Source organism: Melospiza georgiana, chromosome 5 (genome assembly GCF_028018845.1).
Source record: "Melospiza georgiana isolate bMelGeo1 chromosome 5, bMelGeo1.pri, whole genome shotgun sequence".
NCBI lineage: Eukaryota > Metazoa > Chordata > Aves > Passeriformes > Passerellidae > Melospiza > Melospiza georgiana.
Window position 1 is genome coordinate 1232801 of NC_080434.1, and position 27313 is coordinate 1260113.

The window sequence follows — 27313 nt, forward strand, 5'->3', positions numbered from 1 at the left end:
ACATTGGTGCAAAACAAAAGGTTCTCCCACTCCCTCCCTCCCCCAAAAAGAGCCAGCAACCAAACCAAAAAAACCTCAACCACCAAAAAAAAAAAACCAAAAAAAAACCAAAAACAAAAACAACCAAACAAACCAAAACCCAAACACATGTTCTCACCCTGCTGGGGTTAACTGGACATCCTGACTGTCAGGAGCATTTGGGTTCCAGGCTAGATGCTGTAAAAGCTGAGAAAACAGTCCTCTCTGCACATGTAGACTCTGAGGAGTGCATTTCCTCCTGGAGGTGGACAGGAATTTTAGCTTTGCTGTGTGGTAGAAATGACTAAATTTGTATTTACTGTCTGTCCTTTACTTGTAGGCATTGTGGAAAATTTAGATGTCTCAGACACAATAATAAATGCATTTTATCCAAAGATAAGGGGCGGAAAAAAGATTACAGTTGCTTTCACAGCAGTGTTCTGTGGCATTCCCTTGTAAGGAGAGAAAAATACCACAAATTATTGTGAAGGTTGATTTAATAGATTTTGTTTTGAAACTGGTGATTCTGCAATGTGTGCTTGGCTGTGACTTTTTAATTAGCAGAGAGTAGTTGCTGCAAGAAGATTGGCAAAATTTCTGCATGCTTTGCTGACCGTTCCAAGTGGAGAAAGAAAATCAGAATTTGAATAGTGGCTAATTTGTCTTAATCTGAGAACTCCATCACTTTTAAATTGCATATCAGCTCTGAAGATGTCTTTTGTTTTGTAAACAATCAGCTGGTGCGTGGCTGTTTTCTTACAATTTTACAATTCTTTTGCATTATTGTAGGGGAGCATGTCTGCATCTCAGAGTCAAAGGTACATGTGCATTCTTTCAGATTTCTCTAGCAGTTGTCTAGGTGAATATTCAGCTTATCAAATTCTAAAGAGTTCAGAAAACTGAAGGCAGAATATACTATTTTATAGTGGTTTATGCAACTTCTGTGATATCTTTATGATTTTTTTGAGGAGGTATATAAAGACGATTGCTTACTGCTTTACCTCAGGTAAGGTAGATGCTTGTTTTGCTAGAGCTATAGTCAAATCTCCATTTTAATAGACCTATTTTATAATTTCCGAATTGTAGAATAATTAATGTTTGAGTGTTCACTCTCCCAGAGCATTAGTTAAGGTCTGGGGCCATGGCCCACCCTTGCAGTGTGCAGGATGTGTTTAAATGCTGGCTTTAACTCAATCACCAAGCCTGTGCTCAATCCATCAGTCAGATGGCATGGCTCTTGGGCTTTTCTGCAGGAGTTGCCTTGTGCCTGCTGCTTGAAGATCAGCCTGGTGCAATCATTTTTATTAGGAAACAGGAGTGGAGGAGAGCTCTGTGTATCTGCTGTCCTGTTGTAGGCACCAGTGTATCACAGCTTGTACACTGCTTAACTGGGATGGAGACATGGGTGGTGGAGTGGTTTGGGTTAAAAGGGATTTTGATCTTTGGAGTTTCTGATCTCTCTGAGATACCTGTTGTGGGATAGTACTTTTGAACAATATGACCAAGAGAGGAAAATGCAATTACTGATATGTGATATCTGTGTGCCCCCTTCTATGCCTGACACACTTGCCCTTTCTCACTCTCTTACTGTCTTGTAATCTGTGGGCAATTTCTTAAAGGAAATGCAACTTTTGTCTACTTTCAGTTTTTATGCATTGAAAATCTAATGTATCACCAAATATTGCTGTCAAAAACCAGCTCTAGAATCTGATGCCTGCGCTGCAACATAAAGAACATAAAGAGTGAAAGCTGTGCAACCACAGTTAGAAGAAATAACTGCTCTTCAGAGATGGCTTTTCTTGGATTAAACTTTGGCAGCTTCAGATAGCTGGAGGTCCTAGGTATCAGGAAATGAGCCTGGGAAGAGGAGCCAAATAAGCCTTATAAGCAATGGATACTGTGTACTTATTCTCGTGATAAATGTACACAGCATAAAAGCTTCGTAGTGTGTGACCTTAAACGTGTATTGTTTGATGATTACTCTTCCGTCTTTGGCTGAAAAAAAGTTTAAATATTGAGTTACATCATTTGCTATTTAAACACAGATTTTTATTATCTCCTTTTTTCTTTTTTTTCCAGTGACAATGACAAATATCGGAGAAAAAGGTAAGATTTTTATTAGCTGTTTATAGTTGTAATTCATATACAGAATAGAATCAGAATCAGAATAGAACAGTAGTTAATTAGTAGAACTGAGAAACAGTCAAACTTAATAGATTTGTACTTTTTTTGTTCCTCAGAACCTTTTATTATCTTGCTGTTCCTGAATATTACCATAGCCATTACAAATAGAGGAGAGGAAAATTATAATTTTTTTACTCTTTTCACTGGCTTTCTGATATGTTAACTAAAACAATCCTTACTTTCTTCGTTTAAAAAAATTATTCATAATATGGAAAGCTCTTGTAAAAGCAGGATTGTAAAAGCTCTTGTAAAAGCAGTGTATTTGTGTAGATACAACATACTTAAATGCGGGGTGATTTTTTTCTGCATTTTCTTTTTAATGTTTTTAAAGAAATATAATCATTCAGATATGTAGCCTTCTCAGGATATAATAAAACTGCCTAGTTAGCAGTCACTACAGCTCCTTCCCTGAGGCTGTAGCATGTTTAGATTGTTTATTCCAGATGCTATTTTAATACTACAGCACAACACGGAAGTGTAGAGTTGCAGAGCTTTTTATGTTTGAGTAATTCCAGCAGATTTTATTAAGTCATTGGTAACTCTCTCACATAGAAAACATGTTTGTCAATTAAGAAATTTGCTCAAAAAACTTTTTCTTAGTTCAGGGATCTCATCCCCATATGAGTGTAGAAGTGTTATCTGCAGGCTTTGAATTTCAGTTTCTTGCTCCTCCATACTCTGTGGGAGGGGAAAAAAAAAGTGAGGGCACTGCTCACAAAACGCATTAGAATTATCAGCAAAATGTGTTGGGGAACTTTAAATTTCCTTCTTTTCATCAAGGCCTTGGTGGGCTTTGGCCAGTCGGAAGAAACTTACCCTGGCTACGCTTCTGCCCTTAGAGTTTTCAGGAGGGAAAAGTGGGCAAACGGGGCTCAGCTGTCCTACGGATTGCCCCCAGTCTCCAGGCAGCTCTGGCTGTGCTAGCTGGCTGTACATTGATTGCCTTCAAGCAAGGGGTGCACCATTTGGGTTGGGATTTGTTTTGTTCGGTTGAGTTGGAGTTTGGTTCGTTGGCTGGTGGGGCTTTTTCCAGAAAAACTGTAAAATAGGAAGGTTTGTGCTAGTGAGCAGCAGGCAGCTCTCCTTCACCTGCCTCCAGTGCAGTGAAGTTCCTGTGCTGGGCTCTCAGCAGGCTCTCAGCAGCCCAGGGCATCCATCCCAGAGCAGGGAACCGGGGCAAGGTGGCTGGCAGGAGTGAGCAGCCAGGGGAGCTGAGCTTCAGGATCAAACAGGAGGAGCTCAAGGCTTGTTCAGACTTCAAGGGGAAAACCTTGGATAATGTCTTTGGGTGCTAGGCATGTTTTTTTTTTTAATATATGAATGTCAGTCAGTCACTGGGGAGTTTTTTTGCAACAATAAAGTGCTTAATGCTGATCAGTAAGTGCATCATGTACAAAACTGAGGTAACTTGTCCTACTTTGCTCTCACTATATGCCATGAATATACTATTGTTTAAAAAAAATACTGATTTTGTTTGAGTAAATCAGGTTTTTTTTTAGAGCTGATAGAAATATTCTGATAAAAGTGGGGACTGTTCCTGTCCAGATGCTTATGCAATAACCAAATGGTCATTTAGTGTATTGTGCTTTTTGTGGAGTCCAGCTCTATCACTTATTTATGCTGATAAGATTTTTCTTTTAGTTTATAGACAAGGCATATGACTCTTTGCCCCTGTCATCCCAAAAGCTTTGTATATAGCTGCTCCTCAGATTCTATTAGCTTTTATTTGTTACTTTTAACAGCTTAGTGAATAACAGTAAATATTTGAAACTTTCCTGCTATTTTGATAAACAAACTTCAACATCAAAAGTACTTACTCAGTGTTAGTTCTAAGGCAAAATTGCAAAAAGTAAGAATATACCAGACAACTGTTCCTGCATTTATATGCACCATCATGCATGTATTATAAAGAATTCTCTAGCCCTGAATAACATGACCAATAAAAAGACTCCATGAGCTGACTATACAGGGGCAGTATTTCAGATCCTGGAGTGAAAGTACTCAGGATTCCCATTATGACACTTTTTGAGGATATGAATTCATGGAAGAATACTCTTTTCTTGTTGATAGAGTAAATTAATCAGGGGATATGAATTTGTGATTTGCTATTTACTGTAGTGAATTGCTTACTAGGGTGAGAGCTTTTAAGTGGAAATACCTATCAACCTATGGCAAATTCTAGGAAAAATTACTGTTACCTTCTGTATTCTAGTAAAAAACCCAGCATGGTAAGTGATTGATGGTTGATGGTTGATTCTCATCTATTTAAAAAACATAAGAATAAATGCTGACTGGCTGTGAAGAATATTAAGTAGTGAATGAAGACTTGAATTTAAAGGTCCTGTAGGTTTTAAAAACCACCCAACTGTCCTCCCTCCTAAAATCCAGGAAAACAAATTACCTGGGTATGGTTACTGCTCAGGTATCATGTGCACAGTCACCCCAGGACTCCCTCGCACTTGTCATTGTCCCCTTCCATCCTTTGGGGGCCTGGGCTTTGGCTGGGGCGGGTTTGCATGGCTAGCAGTCTCCTACAAGATCTATAATGCCAGAAGGCAGGGATGCATTACTTAATTAGAGTTTAACAAATGTGTTATGGAGACTGCTTGCTAATTAGTGATGGAGCTGAAATAGGCTATTAAGCATTTTCCTCAAACTTCTGTAATCTGTGTAGACTGTATCATGACCTCCCCCACACAGTTTGCATTTGCCTTTTGTAAAGTTGCAGTGCAGTATTCTTGTGGCAAAGCTTTTCCAGAGCCTCTGTATTTACATCTGTTAGAGAACTATCTGTGATGCCTACAGGCACTATTTGTAAGTACTACAATATCTCTGGTGTGTTTGTATTAATTCTGTTCCCTTCTGATTTTAGTTGTGTGCCTCGTTGCTTACCACATATTTTTCATGCTGTTCGTCTGGTCATATTGGAAAACAATCTTTACGCTACCAATGAATCCTTCAAAAGAAGTAAGATAACTTTTGTTTATGAAATAGCCTAGCCAAATGTCTGATTTTGTAGTGCTTGAACAACTTGGTCTCTGATCTCATGTAGTTTTACACTCTGTAGGAAAACACAGATGGCAATTACAGCTTTTTAATAGGAGTCAGATTACAATCGGTGTAGTGACCAAGACAAAAAAAAAAAAGTAACAATTTCTCTAATTTTTTTAATAGATATTTTAAAATGAGATATTTATGGTAGAAGAAAAAGTCCTGTCCACTTCAAAAATATGAGTTATTTGAACTAGCAGTCTGAACCTTTGCCTTGGGAATATCAGACTTTTACATGGGCAAAAATTTATTTCCCTGTGTTTAAGACTTATATTTCTTGTCGGCATCTGTCTGTTGTCCTCTGAACTAAAACTTCTTCCCCATCTGTTTTGGTATGAAGGTGCTTTTGGATTGTGGTGGGAGTGCACATTAGGCTGGCTGATGGTGGGAAGCCACACGTGGCTAAGCAGGAGGGGAGCTGGTAAAGAAGAGCCACATGAAAAAAGAGATCTGGGAGGGTTCTTCATCAATGGCCCCGGTGGAAGTTCTGCTCATGCAGCTTTTTGTAGCCAGCACAACTTTTTGGCCCCTTCCATTCTTTGTACAGAAACCCCCGAGTCCTCAGTAGGTGCTGTGTTACGCAGCCTCTGAGGTCAGGAGGAGCCGTGCTGTGCCTGTCCTGTAGCTGGAAATGCCCACAAAGCAAGCACTTTCTTTGGCATGGACTCAACTCTAGCTCAGCCTAAAATGAATAGCTTGTGATTCCTATTGTCTGCTGTGTGGAGGTCCCTTTCCAAATAGTTTTCATTCGCTGCTAGGCTATGTAATTGGGAAAGCAAGTAAATAATTCAGACTCATTGCCATCTTCACTGGGGCTCACACTGCAGTCTTTACTATGGCCTGGGTGGGTAGGAACAAAATAAGTTAAAAGCCTGTTTCATTTGGAAATTATATGGCAAAATGTCTGCATGCACATGATGACTGTACTGATAATTAGGAGAGTTTTCAAATCATTGGGCTGATGCCAATGAAAGCATCTTGACAAATCCTGCTGATTATAGTACAATTCCAAATCCATCATACAATGCTAGTGGAGAATTTCAAATGGAGTAGGAAAAGCATTGTAGTTGAGTAATAGAAAGCAATGTGTGGTGTTTGAATTTACACAGTGTTGCTGGCAGTGAGTGATATCTTTGTTGTTCCATGTCTTTTTCTTATTCTACTAGAGCAGTATTTTAAAAATTGAATTAGGGCAGTTTGTAATGTTAAGTTACTTAGCTTCTTGTTTTATAGGATAAGTCTGCAAATAGAAAAAGATGTATTTTCAAGTGAACTGAGCTAGCAAATACTCATTTGAGGACTGAAAAACAAGCTTTTGCATTTTGTTTTCATGAATACTGCAGCTAGTGCAAAACACACAGCTTTCTTTTAAGCTTATTTCAAACTTTTACATGTAAAGTAGGTTTTGGTGGATTTTACTGTAGTGTGTGCTGCTCTTTACTTGTGTATACAAGCACTGCATGAAGATGGGAGTGAAAACGGGTACCCAAGCGCATAGGTTTTAGATGCAGAACTACTCTGCGGAGCACTAAAGAAAAAGATGGAACAGTAGCTCTGTTTACACCAAATAAGCATTTGAAAAAAAGTATTCTAAACTAAGTTTCTGTAGTGAGAAATCTTATAAATCAACTCAGATGTTGGTAAGAGTGTTCTTGCAAGGGGAAAAAAATGGTAGCCTGAGAAACTCAAGTTAAACAGTGAATATCCAGCTTCAGCTGGAAGTCTGTGGGCTTTGTCAGGAAGGGTGGAGTGATGCCTTCTCTGTGGAAGAATGGGCTCCTAACTGCATGTTTCTGTCTGCTCTCTTATTTTTGCATGCATCACTTCTTTTTTAAGGAAAGAAAAATCAATATTGTTGTAATGGCTAGCCTTCCTGTAAACATAAGTACTATGCAGAAGGCTTCTGTTTCTGGCACAGGATAGAGACTGCTCTTCCTGCCAAATGTGGGCTTCTTCTCAAAGGTGATTTTGTATCCTCTTTCTCTGATAGAGATGCCAAATGCTTCTGCCTGTTTCTAGAAGCTACAGTGACAAAGGTGGCTACATTGCTGTGTTGCAGGGGACTTTGGTGTTTAAGAAATTTGTAGTATTTCATGTATACTAAGCACCTCTCAGTAATTTTTGCCTTTTCAGCGCTTTCTAGAGCCATGTTTGTTATTATTTTGGGCAGTGACAGAAGCTGCCATTTTATTCAGGCAGATATTCACGATATGGGTATTTTACTATACGAGACCCATGTCTTCCTTCTCTCAGCCAGTCTCAAAACTAAAAACACATCCTAACACCTGCATGAAGAGAACAGCAGTAACAAAGAATAAAAGGGAAAATGCCAGACACCAGGAGAGAAATAAAGCTGTCTTTTCTGCTATTACTAGTAGTGTATTTTCCTTTAGTTAAACATGACATCCCTACATTATATTCACTAGTTAATATTTGGCATTACAGAAGTAAATTCAGGAATTTCAGAGGAATGATAAGCTCTTGATCTTTCTCTTGAAGAATGTTGCTTAATACTTCTGGAAACGTTCAGCATTGCCTCTATACCAAATCAGAAGTGTTTTTAATTTTGTCTTCAGCTACCATAAAATGAATTAGCTGTTGTGGGAACACTGGGTTATTTGCTGTAATACCCTGTACATGTTGCTAATTCGTCTTTATATAATGAATATTTATTCCTCTTTACACATCCACAGTTACATATTTAACTTGGAATTTTCTAATATTTCTTTGATTATGAAAATTATTCCAGTTCCATCTATCATATTCAGACAAGGAGTCCCTAGAGAGGGAGCCTAGAGGTGAATCCCAGCAGGAAGTCCTGAGACGAGCAGCCAAGGATCTTCCTATCTATACACGGACAATGTCTGGAGGTAAATGGGTGTTCAGGGCACTAACAAGGGCAGGGGTCCTGAGGGACTACTTAAACTAATTAAAAAAGAGTTTTCAAGGGTTTGGATTGAAGGGGAGTGTTTTCCATATTTGATAAAATAACAGAGTGGTTCCAGAACTTTAGTTTAGCAACATTTATTCAGTGTATAAAGATTGTTGGGAAGTAAATTGCAGTGTACAGTTTCGGATTTGAAAGTGGATTGAGAGTGCCTTGCTTTTATTTTAAATTGATATTGATGAATAGCTTGTGCTACTAACAAGCTGCAGAAGAGGCTGTAGCATTCATTAACTGCGTAAGTTTCTTTTATTTTAGGTTAAAAAATAATAAAAACAGAATCACTGTCTGTGTGTCATACATAGCTAAATAGATCACAGTAAGAAACTGTTACTGTTTTACTTGTTGGTCATTCAGTTGCAAGAACAAAAGATCTTCCAAAATAAAAGTTAATCTAACCCTACTCATATTGCCGGTTTTTGAGTGTTGCCTAGCTAAGCAAATCAAAGAGATAATCTCACATAATAAATTAAAGCTGTTAGAATAATAGCTGTAAAATAGCTATATTGTTGAAAAGTCTTTGACATTTTTCCAGTCTAGTGAGGGTTTTGTGGGTTTTGTTGGTTGGTTGTTTTGCAGAGTTATAAGGCTTGGGAAAAAGCCAGAAAGATTAGTATGATTAGCAGAGATGGCAAAACCAGAGCTTTTTGGGTTCAGTCTGATGGAATCAGCATTGCAAGAATGCTTTGGTATTTGCAACTGCTTCTGATCATGCTGAAAGGCTTTCCTGGGGGTTCTGCAGGGCTGGCTGAAAGTAATTACTTTTGCACAGCATTCAGAAATCAAAATGTGTAAATTTAGATTGAGGTCTAATCTTGGAACTTTTTTCTTTAGCAATCAGATACTGTGACAGATGCCATCTTGTAAAACCAGATCGCTGCCATCACTGTTCAGTATGCGACAAGTAAGAATATCCTTAAATAAGTGATTTTCTGAATTAATCAATTTTTTTTTTTTTTAGCATAGAAGCTTTTATTTTTTATGAGTAGATTTTTCAGGCTTAATATTTTGGCAGATACACTTTTCCCCCCTTAGATTTTCTTTTTTTAGATTTAATTTTCATTTACTTATTTCTAAGGAAGTGTGTAGCTTAGTCTGATTCATTTCATTACTCCCTTGATGCCATGGATTACATGGTCTTACACATTCTTTACATAATGGTTAAAAATTATAAATATTAATAAAGAATTTTCCTTAAGAATGTAACCAAAAATAGCTGATTAAAATATGTACTTCTTTTGTTAGAATCTGAATAAGCATCACTACCCATCTCAATCTAATCATGATGTTACTTGCATCTTACCTGAGGTAATGCACTTAAAATCCTATTTTTTACTGGATAACTTGCAGGTTACTTTTGTTTAAAGAAAAAAACAGCCAAGAATTTTTCCACTTCTAACTAAAGCCGTAAAATTAAGTTCTTGTTTGTCTCCCACAAAAGGAAGTTCACATCCATACTCTCCAGAAGTCTGATTGCTTTTAAATTTAATCTTTCTTTTGGCTGTTCTCTCTGACCCTTCTCCAGTTAGTTTGGATGTCCCTTTGGATGTTTCTTCACTCTGGCCCCTGTGCTTTGTACTTTTAACTTTGAGAGAAGACATTTCTTCCAAGGGAGGTTTGTTCTTAGCTTTAAGGCTGTTCCAAGTACTCCTCAGCTGATCAAACACTGCAGCACGATGGTGGGGTGGAGAAGGCATTGCTAAGTCCAGGACAGCAGCAAGGCACTGAAAGAGAGGCAGGGCTGGGGCAGGAAGAGCATCTTGGTTGTGTTGTGTGGAATGGTGGTTGCAGTGTGAGGTAGGAACATAGTCATGTGTGTTTCTAGTGGAGAAAAGAGGTGCCTTGTTATCCACAAAATGGTGTTATCCACAAATGAAATTTGCAGAGTGCAATTAGTTAACATATTTTGAAGAATACCTTTATTTTGTCCTTACCTAACCAAAATTTGCTCATTACAATCAAATCTGATTTTCTTGTGAACATTTTGTTAATGGAGAGTGATTAATTGCAAAAGTGTTTGGGATTTTTCATATAAGGTAATCTCTTAGAAACCCTTTATATTTGCATAGAAAAATGTATTTATTTCTAAAAAAAGCAGTCCTTGTTCTTGGAAATATATTTAGATGTATCACTACATAGTAGTTGAATTAGCCCAGTTTCTAAGGCTCTGACAGAAAATAAACAGTAGTTGAAAATCCTATTCAGATTGAGGACCAAATGCTAAAGTTGTCCAAATCCTATAGATTGCATTTTCTTAAATCATAAGTTCTTGGCACGTCAAATGTTTTCTGTTTGGCTTATCTGCCATTTCTGCAGTTCCCTTGTGGGTAAACTGTATTATGTGAATTTAAATAGATGTATTTATTAAATAGATTAAAAAACAAATAGTAAATATAGATAATTCTTAATCTGTAGGTAAAAAATTTAAATCTGGCATGTAACTTTGTTTCTGACTTTTTTGTTTTTTTCTTTTGACGATGCTTGGAATTCTGCTGGGACTTTTTAAAGATGCATTTTGAAAATGGATCACCACTGCCCTTGGTGAGTGTACTATTGGTTTTCTTTTCTTATGTTCTGAAAATACACTTTTGTGGGGCCTGCCATGCTGATGGTGCTTCAGCATTCCTAGAGTTAGGGGTGTGTGTGAGGTTGCTGGTCTTGCAGAACTGTTGGAGCTGTTTACTGAGTGTCTTCTTTTCCCAGCTGTGACATACAGAAGGAAGCTCAAATACCATTTTGCATGGACCTTTGAGTTAGGTACCTTTTTATGTTTTTTGGAAGCATGGATGAAGTAGACTTCTGATCAGTGAGAGCTTCTTTTAAGAATTGCATCTTTTCTTATTGAGCTTGAATGTAACTGTGCTTTAGTTGCATTGAGGGGTGAAGTGCTGCCCTAGGTTTGAAACTAAAGGGCAAGGCTGTGCCCAGTTCCTTTTACCAGGTCAGCACTTGCAGTTTTATGGGTTCTTTGTTTCCTTTGACTCTCTCTCCCCTCTGCCTCCCTCGTTTTGCTGCCGTGTCAGCCCACACAGTGGTTTTGTTCTCCTGTCTTTTCTTAGCAGCTCTTGGAACCAGTGGATAGGAGGATGCATAATTAGTCAGTTTGGCAGGTGGATCTCACAGAAATAATTAAAGATAAATGCTTAGTAAGGTCCAGGTTTAGAGGATTGAGTGTTACATGGCAGTTCTTCACCATATAGAATGATCAGAAAAGAAGAATCCCCTGTGTTGGACAAACTGAATTGTAGATGGTTCTAAGCAGTTGTTTTGACACTTTCTTGTATCAAATTCTAGGACAGAGGAGGCTCTGTCCTGGGTGCTGGGGTGCCCCTGTTTCTCTTGGTCCTGACTGTAGCATCTGCCATAATGTAATTTGATTTTAAGCATCTTATCTTATTTTGTATCTACATGGTAGATACAATTGAAAGAAATAGTTAGCAGTGTAGGGTGGAGTTTTTGTGCTGTAGGGATAATCAGCATGGGAAAATTGAGATTGTTCAGTAATAGTAGTGTGCTTCTTTAAAAAACCCACAAACAAAAACAACAAACAAGGCCACAACAAAGCAAACAGGTAAAACCATTGAATGTGGAACAAATGTCTTAGAACAAAAAAGACAGTTTCCTTTTTACAGCTTTTTAATAGCTACCTTGTTGAAAACTAAGAAAAAGAGTAAGCAGTTGCCAAGCTATTCCTGACAAAATACCAGTGAAAAGTCTCAATATGACTATTAATATTAATATAAACACTTCTTATAAGCTCTGTGGTCTCTTCGTGATTATTTTGTGCTTTTATGTCTTAAGACAATTACATGAAAATGTCCTCCATGTAAATTTCAAGATAAAAATCCATTGTATCAAATAGCAGATTATAAACAGTTTTGTGTAAAGGGACAGTGAAGTGTTGTTTCACTAGGGCAGAAACTTCTAGAAAAACTGTTTTTCTCTCAGTAGCATTTGCTTACTGTACATGTTTGCACTCTTCTTAATCTAACAACATAAACATACCCAGTTTGAGAGAGTATTTACACTGCTCATTGGTTTTAGTCTAATGAGCAATGGGTGCAAAAAATAAAAATAAAAATAGAGAAGGTAATTGAAAGATATGTAATGCTTCTTGATGGAGAGGTGTTCCTTTTGTACTCCAACTAACAGAAATGCATTAGAAAAAGAGCTATTGTGTGTTTTTCCTAATTTGAGCAGATGTTCACAGTTCCTTGCTCACCCTAAAAAAAAGAACTATGTGGAAAAGAAGAAAGATTTTTGAAATACTGCAGAGGTGCTGATCAAACTTTATAGTTTCCTGTAAAGACTCATGCTCAAATATTCTTGGGGAAAGTTATGGCTATCTTGCCAACAGAGGTAAGGGTGCAGTCCAGTAGAATGGATGGGCTTTAGCCTCTCTGATCATCATTAGGTTCTGCTTTGCCTTTTTTTGAGGGGGAGCAAGTTGGGTGGGAAGGAAGGGGGAAAGAGCTCACACGATGCTTACGGGGAGCAGGGAGAGCGCAACGAGAGCTGTCTCTCTAATTGAATTTTAATATTCTGCCAGGAGAAGTATTTCTGGAGAGAGGATGGGTAAAAATAACCTATGGAAAGTAAGATGAAGCTATTGGAAGGCAGAGGTAATGAGAGGTTGTCGTGTCCTAGCCCCAAGTCAGCTGTCTTCTGCTCTCTGGGAGGCTTTATTTTGGCCGTCACTCCTGCACTAATGGAAGTGCTGTAATAAACAGAAATATTTAATGCTAGCTGCCCACCAACTGCTCTGAAAGGTTTGAGTGATGCATCGGGGATTTCTAGTGCTGCTGCTCCTCACTGTATACAGATGGACCTGCAGGTGGGAATCCAATGGCTTGAGGCATCACCAAAAATATTGTTTGTATATAACACTCTTAGTACTAACAAGGTGCATTTAGGAATACCTTAGGAATGACTCAAAACATCTCTCGTTTATCTTTTGAGTGATCCAAATATCCTGGATTCTGTGGTGTTTTTTGCTAGCTGAGTTGCATCACCTTCAGTGCCTTGTAAATTATTTCTTTGCCTAGGATTTTCAGTAAACTAGCCCCTCAGACAGGAATGATATATATTCTTTTTTGTACTTGAAAATGGAGCATTTAAAATGCTTGCTGTAATCCAGATTGTTATTCTGGACTGTTCTGACTGTACGAATGTTTCACTGCAATAGCATACCGTTATTATACCAGCTGGTTGTTGGTATATTTTTCAGTTTCACTCTTTCTCAGAACTGTTAGACTTCAAATCTAACCACTGTTCTTGAGGTTTGGGATTTGATGCTACATGCTCCAACAGTACAATTATGAAACCTTGGTGTTTGCCTTCTCTTCAGTGTTCTGATGAGGGAGATTCTTTTCCAGTATGACCTCTGCAGTCTGGGCTTGACAAATTTAAAGGGAGCATAATAATTTATGCAAGTTTATTTTGACACGTGTGCCACAGCACGTGCAAAACAACAGTTGCAAAGAAATCCATCTTTGATACAAGAAATTTCATCTTTGGGGAATAACATTTCACTTGATATTTCTTTTCTCACATCAAACAGTGTCTTAAGTAATAACAGTTCAAAAATAAGTATCCTGAAAGGAAAGTAGGATTTTCATAGGAAACTTGAACCTGAATGGCTTGCAGTTTTCCATGGAATTGCTTACTTTGACATATATAATGAAAAAGTTCACTTCACTGTGGAGAATTTTATGTTTAGTTTTCAATAAGAATAATGAGGAGCTTAAAAATATATCTACTTTTTCTTTAATAAGAACAATCTATTGTGAGTGCTTAACTGTAGTTAATATGAATGCTTAGCTATTGCTGCATCTTTAAATGAAAAATCAAAATTTAATATTTAACCAAGATGTTATGTTTTGTCTAAACAAAACATAGAACAAACTGACCCAGCTCGCTACCCATCCTGAGAATGGGTAACAGTAAGGTACAGTGAAAATTTCTTTCCTATTTTAAGGTTTTACCCTTATCTGATTAGCATGCCTTCTGACATAAGCATCACCATCTCCCTAAAGAAGAGAACAATTGTGGTAACTTGTCCTGCACTTCTGGAAGTTAAAGTTGGGCCTCACCACATCTCTTTTTCTTTTTTTTTTTTCTTTTTTTTTTTTTTTTAATTATTTGTCAATACACAAGTATCTTTATGGATATAGTCTTTGCTTAATTGGCTGATATTTTTGACAGCCAATTGAATTGACAGTATCAGTTGGGTTTTTTTAAACTCGTATGAAGAGTTATGCCAAGGTTAATGCAAAGATAATTTTGATTAACTTCTCAATGCAACCAAATAAAAGAGGAAGCAATTTACCAATAAACTGCCTATGGGGAGCACTCCAATATTTTTTCATCTGGTGGGAGTAATATCAATTTATGTTTAATAGAGCTCTAAAATTCCTAATACTTAGTATGTTGTCTCTAATGGGAAGCTACTATGCTACTAAAAGCACCCTCATCATCATATTGTATACTAGTTGCTCATTATCATGTATAAAAATCTTTGCAAGTGGGAGGTAGGTGATCTTACAGCCCATAAGTGAAAATGACAAAATGAGATTTATTTTAACATTTAGATGTGCTTCTAATGTCTTATTCCCTATCATGTTGCCACTGGTATGGAATGTTTTCTATGCCAGAGTAGCATTTCTCTCATTTAATGTAAATATAAGTATTTTTAGGAATCTCCTATGAATGCTCTTACGTTTGAGAATCTTACTAAGAAGTTTTATGGTATGAGAAGTTTTAAGCATTTAGTATGATTAAAGGAGGAGGATCTGGATAAAATGAGACTGCTTTTATTCTCACAAAATTCAGTCAAGTTTCAGTTCCTGGCTTGTTACTGTCCCTGTTGGCATACAGTATGCCTAATGGTGTAACATGGATTCTTACCTGCAAACTAAAAAAAAAAAAGTTAACTGCTTTACATCACATTTACATCAGATGTGCTGAGAAAAAGTTTCATACCATAAGTGAAAATATAATTTCAGTAAGCTGTTGAAAGCAGTGTCACCTGGTAAAGTTGTTTGGGCTTGTTTGTGGTGGTGGTGTTTTGATTTGGGTTACTACACTAATTTGCAAATTGAAGCTAAATCCATTCCAGTAGCTTGAGGCAGCAGAGATAGGAAGTAAAACTTGGTTTACATACTGGTATAAGTGTTTTCAGAGTAAATAAGTTTCATTTAAATTGGATGAAAGCAAGGAAAACTTTCACAACATTTCATTCTTACATGTTTATTTGTTTGTTTTTATCAGGGTGAACAACTGTGTAGGATTCTCCAATTACAAATTTTTTCTTCTCTTCTTGGCTTACTCACTACTGTATTGCCTCTTCATTGCTGCAACAGATTTGCAGTATTTTATCAAGTTTTGGACAGTAAGTACTCTGATTTACATGCCGTCTTTGAGTGTGTGCAGTTACTGCTGTGCAATAAATCTAAGATCCTAAGGGGACCTACAGAAAAGCTAAAGAGAGACATTTTTACAAGGACATGTAGTGATAGGACAAGGAGAAATGGCCTTGATGTGAAAGAGGGCAGCTATTGATTAGGTATTACAAAGAAGGTATTGATCAGGTATTGATCAATATCAAAGGTATTGATTAGGTATTACAAAGAAATTCTGTACTGTGAGGGTGGTGAGGCACTGGAACAGGCTGCCCAGAGGAGTTATTGATTCCCCACTCCTGGAAGGGTTCCCGACCAGGTTGGATGGAGCTTTGAGGAACCTGGTCCAGCTGAAGGTGTCCCTGTCCAAGGTGGGGCATTGGGAACTAAATGGTTGCTAAGGTCCCTTCCAAGCCAAGGCATTGCATTGTTAGCTAGTATCCCCTACTGTCATGTACCAAAGTATAGCCTGTATATGCAATTATAGCCTTCATTTTCTTCAAATCATTCTTCTCTAAAAGACAATTCAAAGTCCAGATCAAAATTTCAGATTCTTGCTCTCAGTATTTATCATTTCCCAAGAAATGGTGAATACTTTCTTTAACTTAGATTCCGTCACCAACTTAATTGCATGGCTGTCTGTACACAGAAGGTATATAATCCATTTATTGATATTCTTCTTGTGTGGTGTATTTGTCTGTGTGCTGAATTTGATTTGGCTGAATAGGGGATTATTAATAATCAAATGAAATAGCTATTTCCTCAATTCTAATGTGTTTTTTTTTTTTAATTTTCAGAATGGCCTTCCTGATACTCAAGCCAAGTTCCACATCATGTTTTTATTCTTTGCTGCAGCTATGTTTTCTGTCAGTTTATCTTCTCTCTTTGGGTATCACTGTTGGCTTGTCAGCAAGAATAAATCTACATTAGGTAAGTAGATTTAATGCTTCTGTGTTTGACAGCAAAAAATAAATAATAAATGTATTTTATATGCATGGGTGTAATGGAGGAAGTGGGAAATTCTACACTGATTCCTTGCATCTTGGTTAGAAGACTCCAAAGTTCTTCTGTTCCATGGACATTTTGACTCTTCCTCTTGCCCCAAAGGGCCAAGTTTATTAGTAAACCTAACATTATTCCTCTCACTGCTTTCCACCCACAGTTTGTTAACAGAAATGGAATAAACTAAAAAAAAATTCAATAAAATCAAGATGAATTCCTAATAAATGTTAGATGGACCACTGCGTGTTTGCACACGTAATGCTTGAATACACATGTAAAACTTAAATAAAATCCAGAAGACTTCAGTGCCTGTTCTCTAGTGCATGCTGGACTGTAATAATGCCAATTTGCAATATAGTCCTTAAAATGTCTAAATCTCTAAATGCTTTCCTGCTGACGTAAGCTGATTTAAAGTAGGCCAGTGAACTGACCTGGATTTTCCTGGTTTCGGATTTGTTAATGATGATTAATGATGATTTTGGTGATTAATGGAAAACTTTGAAAATCGGTATCTGCATCAATGGAAGAAAGCTTATTTACTTCAAGATTTCCCATAGGATTTTTGAGTTTCTTCAGTATTCTCACAAATCATTGACTTTCAACAATTTTTTGCTGGTATTAATTTCTACTTAGGTATAAGTAGAGAAAAGTTTTATTAAAGATGTTTATTTGAATGGAAATAAATTAGTGTTCTGTTTATAAACTGGTATTTTAATTTTAGTGCAAAAAATTTGTTCAGAGGTAAACGTAACACTTCTAATTCAACATTTTGTGTTTTCAAAACATATGAAATTCCATACTGGTGATGTAACATGTTTCCTGCATACTTAAGTTACTCAAAAAGATCTGGGTGTTTCTTTCCATTTTAGTTTGGGAAATTGCTCAATATGTGAAACCTTAAAAAGGCAGTAATTTGGTAATGAAGCCATGATAGCTTTAAGCTTGACTGTGCTTAAATCATCCTGGGAGTTCTTTTCCTAGCCTAATATGGGCATGTAAAAATATGGGCATCATTTTCCCTTCCCCCTTCTTCAAAACCCATTGTAATTAATGCACGTGGAAGGTCATTTCCAGCAGTTCTTGGCTAGGGTTTGACTGCAGCAGGACATTCTCAGCATGGTTCTGACATGGTCTGTGGGAGCTGTACTGTCAGGACGTCAGGACAGAGCTTGCCTGCTATGTATAGCCAATTAAGGGAATTAAATGGCTATCAGTCACTTGGTGAAAAGTGAATGAATTTTCTGCTTCGGGCACTTTGCAACACTTGAAGCTATATTTAGCTCTTTTCTCCAGAAATTTAGGTTGGATGGCCAGGGGGAATAATCTGGGTCTATGAGCAAAAGACGTTTCTTTATGCAGTGGTAAAAACACACAGTATTTTCATACCCCAGTGTGTGTGTAAAGCTAGTCTTACTACTAAAGTAGGTTAACTTTTTCTCCTTTTTCATTACTTTTTCTGTAAGAATCCCTTTGCTTAGGTTATTTTCTTTCTTGAACACTGTCTGTAGTATAGTCACAGACTGAAATATTCATATAAACTTATCATGCCTGCTTAAAAACGGAATTCTTCACTCTTTCTTGCCTCGATGAGGGAGGAGGGTGAAAGAGACCTCCACCCTTCTCAGCCCCTGGACTTGCTCCACACACACAGTCCTGTGTAGCACTCACTGCCTTTGGCTTCCCAGAGTGCCCTCACTCCCTTTCTCAGTCATTTGGGCAGTGCAGCCTTTCCTCTTTGCTGAATGGCAGCGCAATCGCCCAAGTACTGGTGGGGAGTACCCTGCACAGAGGTCTAATTAATCTTTTTCTTTTAAGAGGTCTTCAGAGCTCCCATATTTCGTCACAGAACAGATAAGAATGGCTTTAGCCTGGGCTTCAGCAAAAACCTAAGGCAGGTGTTTGGTGATGAGAAGAAATACTGGTTGGTGCCTGTGTTTTCAAGGTATGCTGCTCCTAATGCTTAATTTATTTAAACTGTTAAATGATCAGGATCCAAAGCATTTGGGGAATGGTTAGCTTTTTGAAATAATATAGAGTAATAAATAAATAAACTTCTTCGAAGTTGAGAGTTTTTTGTACGTATGACATCAATTTGAATTTTTCAGTTTAGGGGATGGTTGCTCCTTTCCAACTTGCCTTGTTAATCAGGATCCTGAGCAAGCTTCCACACCTGGTGGACTTAATTCAACATCCAAAAGGTAATCTGCTTTTGTTACCCACTTCATAATATACTTAAAAGTGGTAAGCAAATGAAGAGTATCCTTTTAATAAATCCAAGTCATATTTTAACAGTTAAGCTGTAAATCAGGTAATCCTCAGATTTATATTTAAATTTATGGAAATGAGGCAGGGTAAATTTTTCCCCTGATGTGCTTTGTCTCTGCTCAGTGACATCCCAGGACCTGAATTTTTCACACCTGCCTAACAATCAGTATCAGCAGTATTCTTTATGCATACATATGAGATGGTTATTCACACTGCCTGTGATACAAGTTCATTGCCTTGCATGGCTTTTGAGGGATGCCTGCTTTTTCTTGTCTAGTGAAAGCCTCTCCATAAAAGGGAATCACCCCTAAAGGCACTTGGGCCAAAGCACAGGAACCTGAATATTAAGTGTTGTTTCTGCTGATAATAGAACATGTTTTATTAATTCTTATCCTTAATGGACATGACTTCTTTAAAGCGTGAAAAGTATGCATATTCTTCTTTGAATAAATTCATATTGCATACTTTTTGAAATGCTCGATAAGTATAGTGAATATGAGGCTAAGAAATGATAATGGAATCATACTGACAATCTTTCATTCATAAAAGAATTCTATGACATTTCAGCTTGATGTTTTATCTTACCCCAGCATTCTGTAGCTTACGTTAGAAACGAGATTTTGGAGATGTTCTCTCCACTATTTATCATGTCAGGTTTGTTGTAGTGAAGAAGAATGTAGGTAAGATTGCATTTGGGGCTGAAGTACATATATTAATATAAAATATCTGTCAAATTAAAAATCCCTGTGCTTTTTAGATTGTGCTTGCACTTGTGACAACCACAGTGTAATGCATATAATGATAAAAAAGTAGTGATTCATCAGACAAGAAGCGAGGTGAGGTAAGGAAAATACTGTGTATGACAAACTGTTTGTAATGTGTGGTAAAAAGATGAAAAATTACTGCAGTTCACTAATGTTCTTTTTATTGGTGCTACAGTGAGAACCATCTGTTTCCTGCAAAGCCCTTGCGTGATTCCCAGAGCCACCTACTTACAGATGCACCATCTTGGCCAGAAGCTGCTGCAAAGGCTGACAAGGGCAAAGTTGGTAAGGAGTTGACTTATGCTGCAGTGATTTGTGTTGTGTAAACTCTTTTGGAGGCTATATTGTAATAATGGCCACAGTCACGTGGTTTGTATTCGTGAACCGAAGTTTATGAAGCTTTTTTAAAATATATGCTAGTAGGAAGTTCCATGTGTTAAGCTGCTGTGCCTTTCCCACTTAAACCTGACCAAGGGACATTAGAACACTGATACCAGTAGGTGCTAATTATTTTTTAAGATAGGCCTGATAGCACCTTTGACAACAACTTTCTTATAAAAGAGGTGACACCTATTTGCAGCTAGTGAAAAGCTATATAATAGATATGGGGCAGGACTTGACTTAGTAGGAGAGTAATGACATTAAAATGATTGTTAATACATGGTTGTATTATTTGCTGAAATAATGAAATGAAATAAATTTGCTGAAATAATGAAATCTTGAAATGAGACCTTTTCCTGTGGGAATACTATTTTTTGTCTTTTAAGGTATGAGCAATCCTGCATTAACCATGGAAAATGAAACCTAATTTCCCTTAAAAGAAGCATCTGAATACGTAAGGAAAGGTATGTTAATATTCTCTGTATTTATTATTTATTTGATGATTCCTTACCATTTGAAGAATGCACAAAAGAAAATTACTAAAATACTTCCTGTTTTCTTCAATTAATTTTTTACCACCTATAGTAGCACATGAATTCATAGTTCTAAACTAAAACTTTAAACTCTTATTTCTTGATGTGTAATGTTTGCAAATTAGTTTGATCTTAATACTCATTGCTTTTTAGGTAAAAGTCCAATATAATATTATGATTATTATTCCTTTAATTTTAGAAAGATACGGAAAATTGTGAGTATTTAAGTTGTTCAGCCAATATTTGTAACACTAAGTTTGAAAATTGGGCTGGTTCTTAAGACTGCATGCAAGGATCATAGCTTTGTCTGCTAAAACAGGTAAAAGTCTATCAACTGATGAAGCAAAAAGGATTTAGTCTAATATATAAGCTATTAGTGTCTTGCTCTGAGTCAGGTACTGACTGAGCTGCATCCTATTTAATACTAAAACCACAGATTATATTTTCTTGCATTAATATCTTGCAACACAGGCTTGAGAAGCAGCTAGTAAATTCTATTAGGTGCATAACAGAAGCTGACATTTACCCTGGGTTGTGGAGAATGAACACAACCATCACATTCACTCTAGTACTTGAATATAGCTAACTCCACCAAAACTTATGGAATTAAATTATTTTGCATTTAAGCTGTATAAAAAGTTTGACTCCAACCCTAAGAATTTTTGCATACCAAATAATTGATGTGGAGGAGTTGCTCCAGCAAGGTCATTTCTTCCCTGCTGTTGGAAGCACCTTTTCAGTCATCCTGAAAAAGCTTCTCAAGTGCATGTCCTTCATTTATGTGTGGTGTGACTCTTGGACGTGCTGTCGTGGCAGAGAGGTTGCTCATGGTCCCTCATGGAAGAAGAAAGCATGGAAAGTCATCAGGGAACTGCAGTGATTGTCACCAGACCCATTAGGAATGGATTTGCACTGTCAAGGCAGATTATAAAACTAGTAAGTGTGCAGATACCGACAGATGGACCCATAGCTTGTACCAAAAAGTTCCCAAAAGTTCAGTTTGGTTCATGAAGAAATTTCAAAACCTCTTGGCCCTTACATTCTGGTTTTGTGTTCAGTGGTGAAGACACAGTTCCAGATATAGGTACATCTGCAAACTTGATGATGATGTGAAGTGTTAGAGGTGTTGAAAATGTGGGTGTCAGATGAACAGAGTTAAAGAGATGAGTGAAGAAAACTCAGACAGTGCCTGCAATTTTCACTGCTCTCTGGATATTTTAATAGAATATAAATCCCTCATTTCTAACCCTTTGTTCAAAATGTAAAACATTGCATTTCTGCACTGTTTAATCCATCCGTTCTTTCAACAAAACAACAGCTTCTGGAAAAGACTAAATTACTTACTTTCAGTTGATTTAATGTCTCACATGTCATCACTAATCAAGAGTAAAATATTGGAGACAGACTTGAAAGAAACAGATTCTTGAATTGTTACAGAAATACCATTAATTGCAACTAGTTTTATTAGGTTGGAGTTCTACTTTCTGAAGTCCCAAGACTTTATTTACTTAAGTAATAGCTTTTAAACTTTAATTTTTCTTTGAAGAGTGTGTACATTTTATTGGAATTTTGTCATTCAGATTGCTCTGAATATCAAACATAGTCTGTGACTGTTCTAAATATGTTAAAAGTGGGTGGATTTTCCCATCAGTTTAGCTTGATAAACATCTTGAGCTCTTTTTAAATTATTTTCTTCTTTTAGTCGTCTGAGAAAGAGGTGTGTTTGCAGTCAGATTACTTCACTCTCTGGGGTTTGGGGGTTTTGTTTGGTGTTGTTTTTTTCTTTTTGGAGGCGTCCATTTTGGAACATGGCTTTTTAAAGAGAGATTACTTTCAGAGGAGGTTATGTTCCAAAGAGTAAGTCTAAAGTCACATAAAGGGGCTCCTGGAGGTTGGTTTTGCCTCACTTGGATTCATGCACTTTCAGAAGAGTAGCAGGAACTGGTAATTCTTTGGCATGTGCACAAGCACCAGATTGGTTGTACCTGTACTCTGAGGTACTTCTATGTGGCAGTTAAAACTTTTTGGAGAATTAATGAAAAAGATAGATTACTGTCTACATGTATGCCACATACAGTTGCTGGAATAAGAGCCTGTATATAAAAACTTCTTTTAGCTACTTCACATTTAACTTCATTACATTATTGTCAATATAGGAATCATATTTGTTCCTAGGGATTGAATAGAGTACTTTTAATAGAGCTGCTGAAATCACCACAAAAACCAAGTAATTTCATCTTAGATATGAAAAATACAGCCCCCAGCCCCTGCCAATGTGTTAGAATTAGAATTTCTGTCCCACTGAAGGATCTGTTCAATATCCTGTATCCTATAATCCCTCATATTTCAGCAGAGGACTCATTGCTGTAAGTGCCAGATGTAGTTTACACTAATGTAATAGAGAATTATTTTTCAATTATGTTGGTATCTGGAAGTAAAAATAGCTCGTGTCATTTTATAAACTGGTGGCCTTCTTGCTGTGTAGTCAGTACTTATCACTGTCATCCTGAAGTAGATTAATAACATACCTGTGAACAGTCTTACTGGGTTCCTCTTCAGGATGGGATTTTTATTCTGCTGTTAGTCCTTTCTTTCCCTTCAAGTTGATGAAACTTGCTACAATAACATCATTTTTAAGTATTCTTTGATTCTAATAATGTGTTTTGTGATTAATATTCTGTTCCAGTTTAAGAACAAGCTGTTGTTGGAAGGAAGATGCATTCTTCCAAATATCAGCCCTGTTGGCCAGCTGCTCCTGTCTGCTCCTCTATGGATGTGCTCAGAAAACAAACTGACAGATGATTAGCTGTCTCCATGTCACTGCTTGAAACACAAAACTAAACATGTTACTTCTGAACCATATAAAGGATGTTTCAACTTAAAATTACTGGGTTTGGATGGTGAAGGATGATTGAGTACTAGAAAGTGGTACAAAAGAAGAGCCTGCGTTTACAATTGTAAAAATTCAATGGCTGGTTTTACTTTGGTATTCACCACAAAAAAATGTGAATGTGACCTCCTTACTATCAGTTTGTGTTCTTGGCTTGGTTTTGAAAATTCACCTTTTAATTCAAATTGTTCTAAGTGGTTGACTTTAAAATCAAATTTTTGCACCACTGGCTTTATGAAGTGGGAGAACAGCCAGTGTTGATTAGGAATAGTTTAGTGGCTTGGTGGACTGTATTTTCTTTTGAGCCCTTGATAAGCAACTTTTGAAGAAGACCTTAGTAAGTGTCTGACTGTTATTGGAAAAAAAATTTGGAAAACATTATTGTAAAAGCTCTGTTTTCCCAAAGGTCTGCACTACAGATAGTTGGAAAAGTTGACAGGGAAAAAAATCCTTTGGTTAATTGAATGGTACAGTGGGCCCTGCCCAGTGATGCAATGAAAAGCCTGTGTTCAGGGGGTAATATGGAAATGAAACCGGCCAGCTGGGGATTTTGATGGCAGCTTCACAGAATAGTCCTATGAAATGGGATTTTATTGTCCCATTTGGAGCTCTTACCCCTTTGGAAGCAATGTTGGCCCTGAACTTTGATCCAAAAGGCTTTTTACCAACCTGTGTTAATTACTGAGGGCCACTGTCTTTCAAGCTCCTAATTTCCTATTAATCAATATTTGTCTCAGATTTCTTTTTTCACTTTTTCTTCAAGACACTGCCTTTCTTACTGCATAACTTGATGAATACCATGTGCAGTCAAGGTGACTTACTGTTATTACTTATGATATTTGCATTTACAGGACAATGGACTTTTGATTGCAATACCAAAAAGCCAAGCTGCTGCACATAGGAAATCCCATTTAATTAGGTTAGGACCTAGCAGCTTTCTTAGGATCAGAGTTTACTGACTAGAATAAAAGAGGCATTTTTGGCTTTCAAAGTCAAGGAAGTTTCAGCAACACAAATCAAATTGTCTTGTGCCTTTTGTATACACTACATTTATGGTATCAGTGTTTACATTTAAGTGCAAATTTCTATTCTGAAAACAACTTTAGGAGGAACTTAGTTATGCTTTCTAGGGGGCTAGATAAAAAGCCAAGTCAAAAAAAGAAAGGTGAAAACCTCAGACTATGCTGAGTTCGGTCGAAACAGGAAAGTACTTCTATTATCAAACCTGAATTACTCAGTGGGTTGGTTCACAGTGTAAAGATGCCAGTCATTTGTTTAGGAAACTGGCAGCAGGACTAAGTGATATAATTCTGAAAGCAAAAGATACTATCATTAACTCTCCTACCAGCAGGTAACTTCAAAATTTGTCTTTCTTGGGTTTGCAACTTAGGTGATAGCTTGTGTAGCAAAATGTGGCTTTTTTCTTTCTCTAGTGAGGGAAAATGTATTTATTTTACTTTTTTTTCTTTTGAATCTAAAAATTTTACCAGCCTGAAAACATCTGTTTATTGCCAGAAGTGCCAGAGTGTGGATCCCTTGATGTAGAACACCTTTTTTAAACTAGCATGAAGGTAGCATACAGTTTACATTATGCCTGCAGAGATCTAGTTACCAAAAGATTTTTTGCAGCTCTTTATTCAATGTTGTTCTGTCAGCTTACCTCATATTCGTGTTTGTTTAAAGGCGAACTTGTCAAGGGATAAGGGGGAGAGGGAAAATATATTTTTTAACACTTCAGGTTCTCTATCTGTAGAGTCTTGTTTTTTATGCAGTTAGTCACAGGGTGGTTTGTCATGGAGCATGCATTTAAAAATACCGAGTAGAAAGTTGAAATTCAGCTTCAGTGTGTCTTGCACCATATTTTTATGTAAAGACAAAAGATTTCCTCCCCAAGCAAAACACATCATGGAAATGGATCTCTCTAATGTCGGTTTCTCTGTGTCCAGGGCTCTGAGATCTCTCAGGAAGGCTGGGGATCCACGTAGAGAAAGGACAGGGATAAGGGATCAAGAAATGCCTGGCTTCTCCATGTCTCAGAAGTCACACTTGGAAAGCACAATAGCCCTAAATAATCTGCAGTTTTGTTGCAGCCAGAGGCTGTCCCCCTCACAGAAAGCTGATGGAGCCATGGGGAACAGACGTGATGGAGGGAGGAGGAAGGGAAAGGATGGTAGCTCAGATGGAAACACTGAGCAGGTCTGAGCCAGGGGGCTGTAGCCACATCTGCTCTCTAGATGGGCATGAGCTGTGTCTCCATGAAGAGCACTGTCAGCAGGCTTTGAGGGTTCCTGGCAGTTCTCACTGTGTAGAGTATGGACAAAATCAAGTCAATCATGCTCCAAAGTATAATTTCTGATGATATGACTGTACTCTTGGCTTTAAACTCTCTAATACTTTCTATAACAAAGTGAAAATTCTCTTTTTGACATACTGACCATTGTCAGTGTTACAATGCATGCAGGAGAATTTGTGAAGAAGTCAGGGTAGCAAGGATGCAATGTTGTTTGTCTGCATACACTGATTCTCCTGTCCTTTATATTCTTGCTAGGCACTTTACTACAGCCTTTTGTGTAATGTCTGTATTTTTTTTAAGGAGTGCTTTTTACCTACTGTACAGTTACTAATCTACTTTTTTGCTAAAAAGAAAATAATATCCCTGATATTTGTCTAGAGGTATTTGTCTGGTGCGTTTCAAGCTTTAGTGGAAACTAGATGAGCTCTGCAGACTCCTCAGATGGGCCTGAGTCCCAAATGACAGCAAAGTTAAATTTATTTTGTATATATGTAAACAGTCATATGAACCATAGTTCCCTACTTGTAAAAAAATGTCTTTTATTTGTAGGCTAGAACAAATCCAAAACATCTGCACCAGTAGTCCACACATACTCTGTATCAGTAGATGTACTGGTGATGGAGTACTCAAAGTCTCCACAGAGAACTATTTTTGTTAAGAAAATGGAACACAATCTATGTGAGCTGTTAAGATACAGCTGCTGTTATGCACTTTAATACTTTAACTTGAGAGAAAAAACAGTGTCCAGTTTAGGTTACAGACTGAAAGTTCTTTCTTAGACTATGGCTGGGCAGGTAATGAATGAAACACAAAATCACGGAGTGGCAAAGGTTGGAAGGGACCACCACTGGGGTTTTCTGGTTCCTGCTCAAGCAGGATCATCCTAGAGCACATTGCACAGTATGAAATACAGGTGGTTCTTGAGTATCTCTTGTGAGGGACACTCCAGAAAGGAAACAAGTTGGTTTCAGTGTGTGGAATGCAGTAGCTGTTTTTCATCATTATTTGGACTGAAACCTAATTTCCCTTAAAAGAAACATCTGAATATGTAAGGAAAGGTATGTTAATATTCTCTGTATTTATTATTTTATTTGATGATTCCTTGCCATTTGAAGAATGCACAAAAGAAAATTACTAAAACATTTCCTATCTGTTTTATTTTCTTCAATTGATTTTTTAATTAACTGAGAGTTCTTCCCCTGGTTCAGTTGACTGGTGTGTGGAGGGGTGGGGGGAAATATATTTCTACATAAATTTAGTGTATAACTTTGCCACGTGTTAATGTGTTGCTCACATAAATAAAATAAATGCTTCATGTTCAGCATGCCATGGACGTAGCAGTCATTGACACACTACTCCCAGTTTTACTGATGGTGTACCTGAGCAGCAGAATATCATCTCTACCTACTGAGGCTTCACTGACAACATAGGTGCTGAAAATGCCCCCCTCACCCCTTCACCAGGAGTCTTGGACTTCTGTAGGTGTATTTCCCTTCTCCAAGCTTCACTTCACAGTGCACTGACACTGGAAGGGGTTGAGAAGGAGCCAGTTCTTTCATCATCTTTCACGGGTGAAACATTTTATGCT

At 37.3% G+C, this 27313-nt stretch overlaps 1 protein-coding gene across 3 annotated transcripts in view; it reads left to right on the top strand.

Annotated features, from left to right (window-relative positions):
* Positions 1–27051, top strand: part of ZDHHC2 (zinc finger DHHC-type palmitoyltransferase 2) — a 34067-nt gene extending 7016 nt beyond the window's left edge. For all 3 annotated transcript variants that reach the window (XM_058024475.1, XM_058024476.1, XM_058024477.1), the window contains exons 2-13: positions 2098–2124; positions 5075–5169; positions 8003–8123; positions 9032–9101; positions 10706–10738; positions 15467–15587; positions 16395–16527; positions 18415–18541; positions 18705–18797; positions 19804–19913; positions 20396–20473; positions 23229–27051. In XM_058024475.1, coding sequence (XP_057880458.1) covers positions 2103–2124; positions 5075–5169; positions 8003–8123; positions 9032–9101; positions 10706–10738; positions 15467–15587; positions 16395–16527; positions 18415–18541; positions 18705–18797; positions 19804–19913; positions 20396–20436 — 966 coding nt within the window. In that variant the 5' untranslated portion in view covers positions 2098–2102 and the 3' untranslated portion in view covers positions 20437–20473; positions 23229–27051. The remainder of the gene's footprint in view (positions 1–2097; positions 2125–5074; positions 5170–8002; positions 8124–9031; positions 9102–10705; positions 10739–15466; positions 15588–16394; positions 16528–18414; positions 18542–18704; positions 18798–19803; positions 19914–20395; positions 20474–23228) is intronic.
* Positions 27052–27313: the final 262 nt, after the last annotated feature.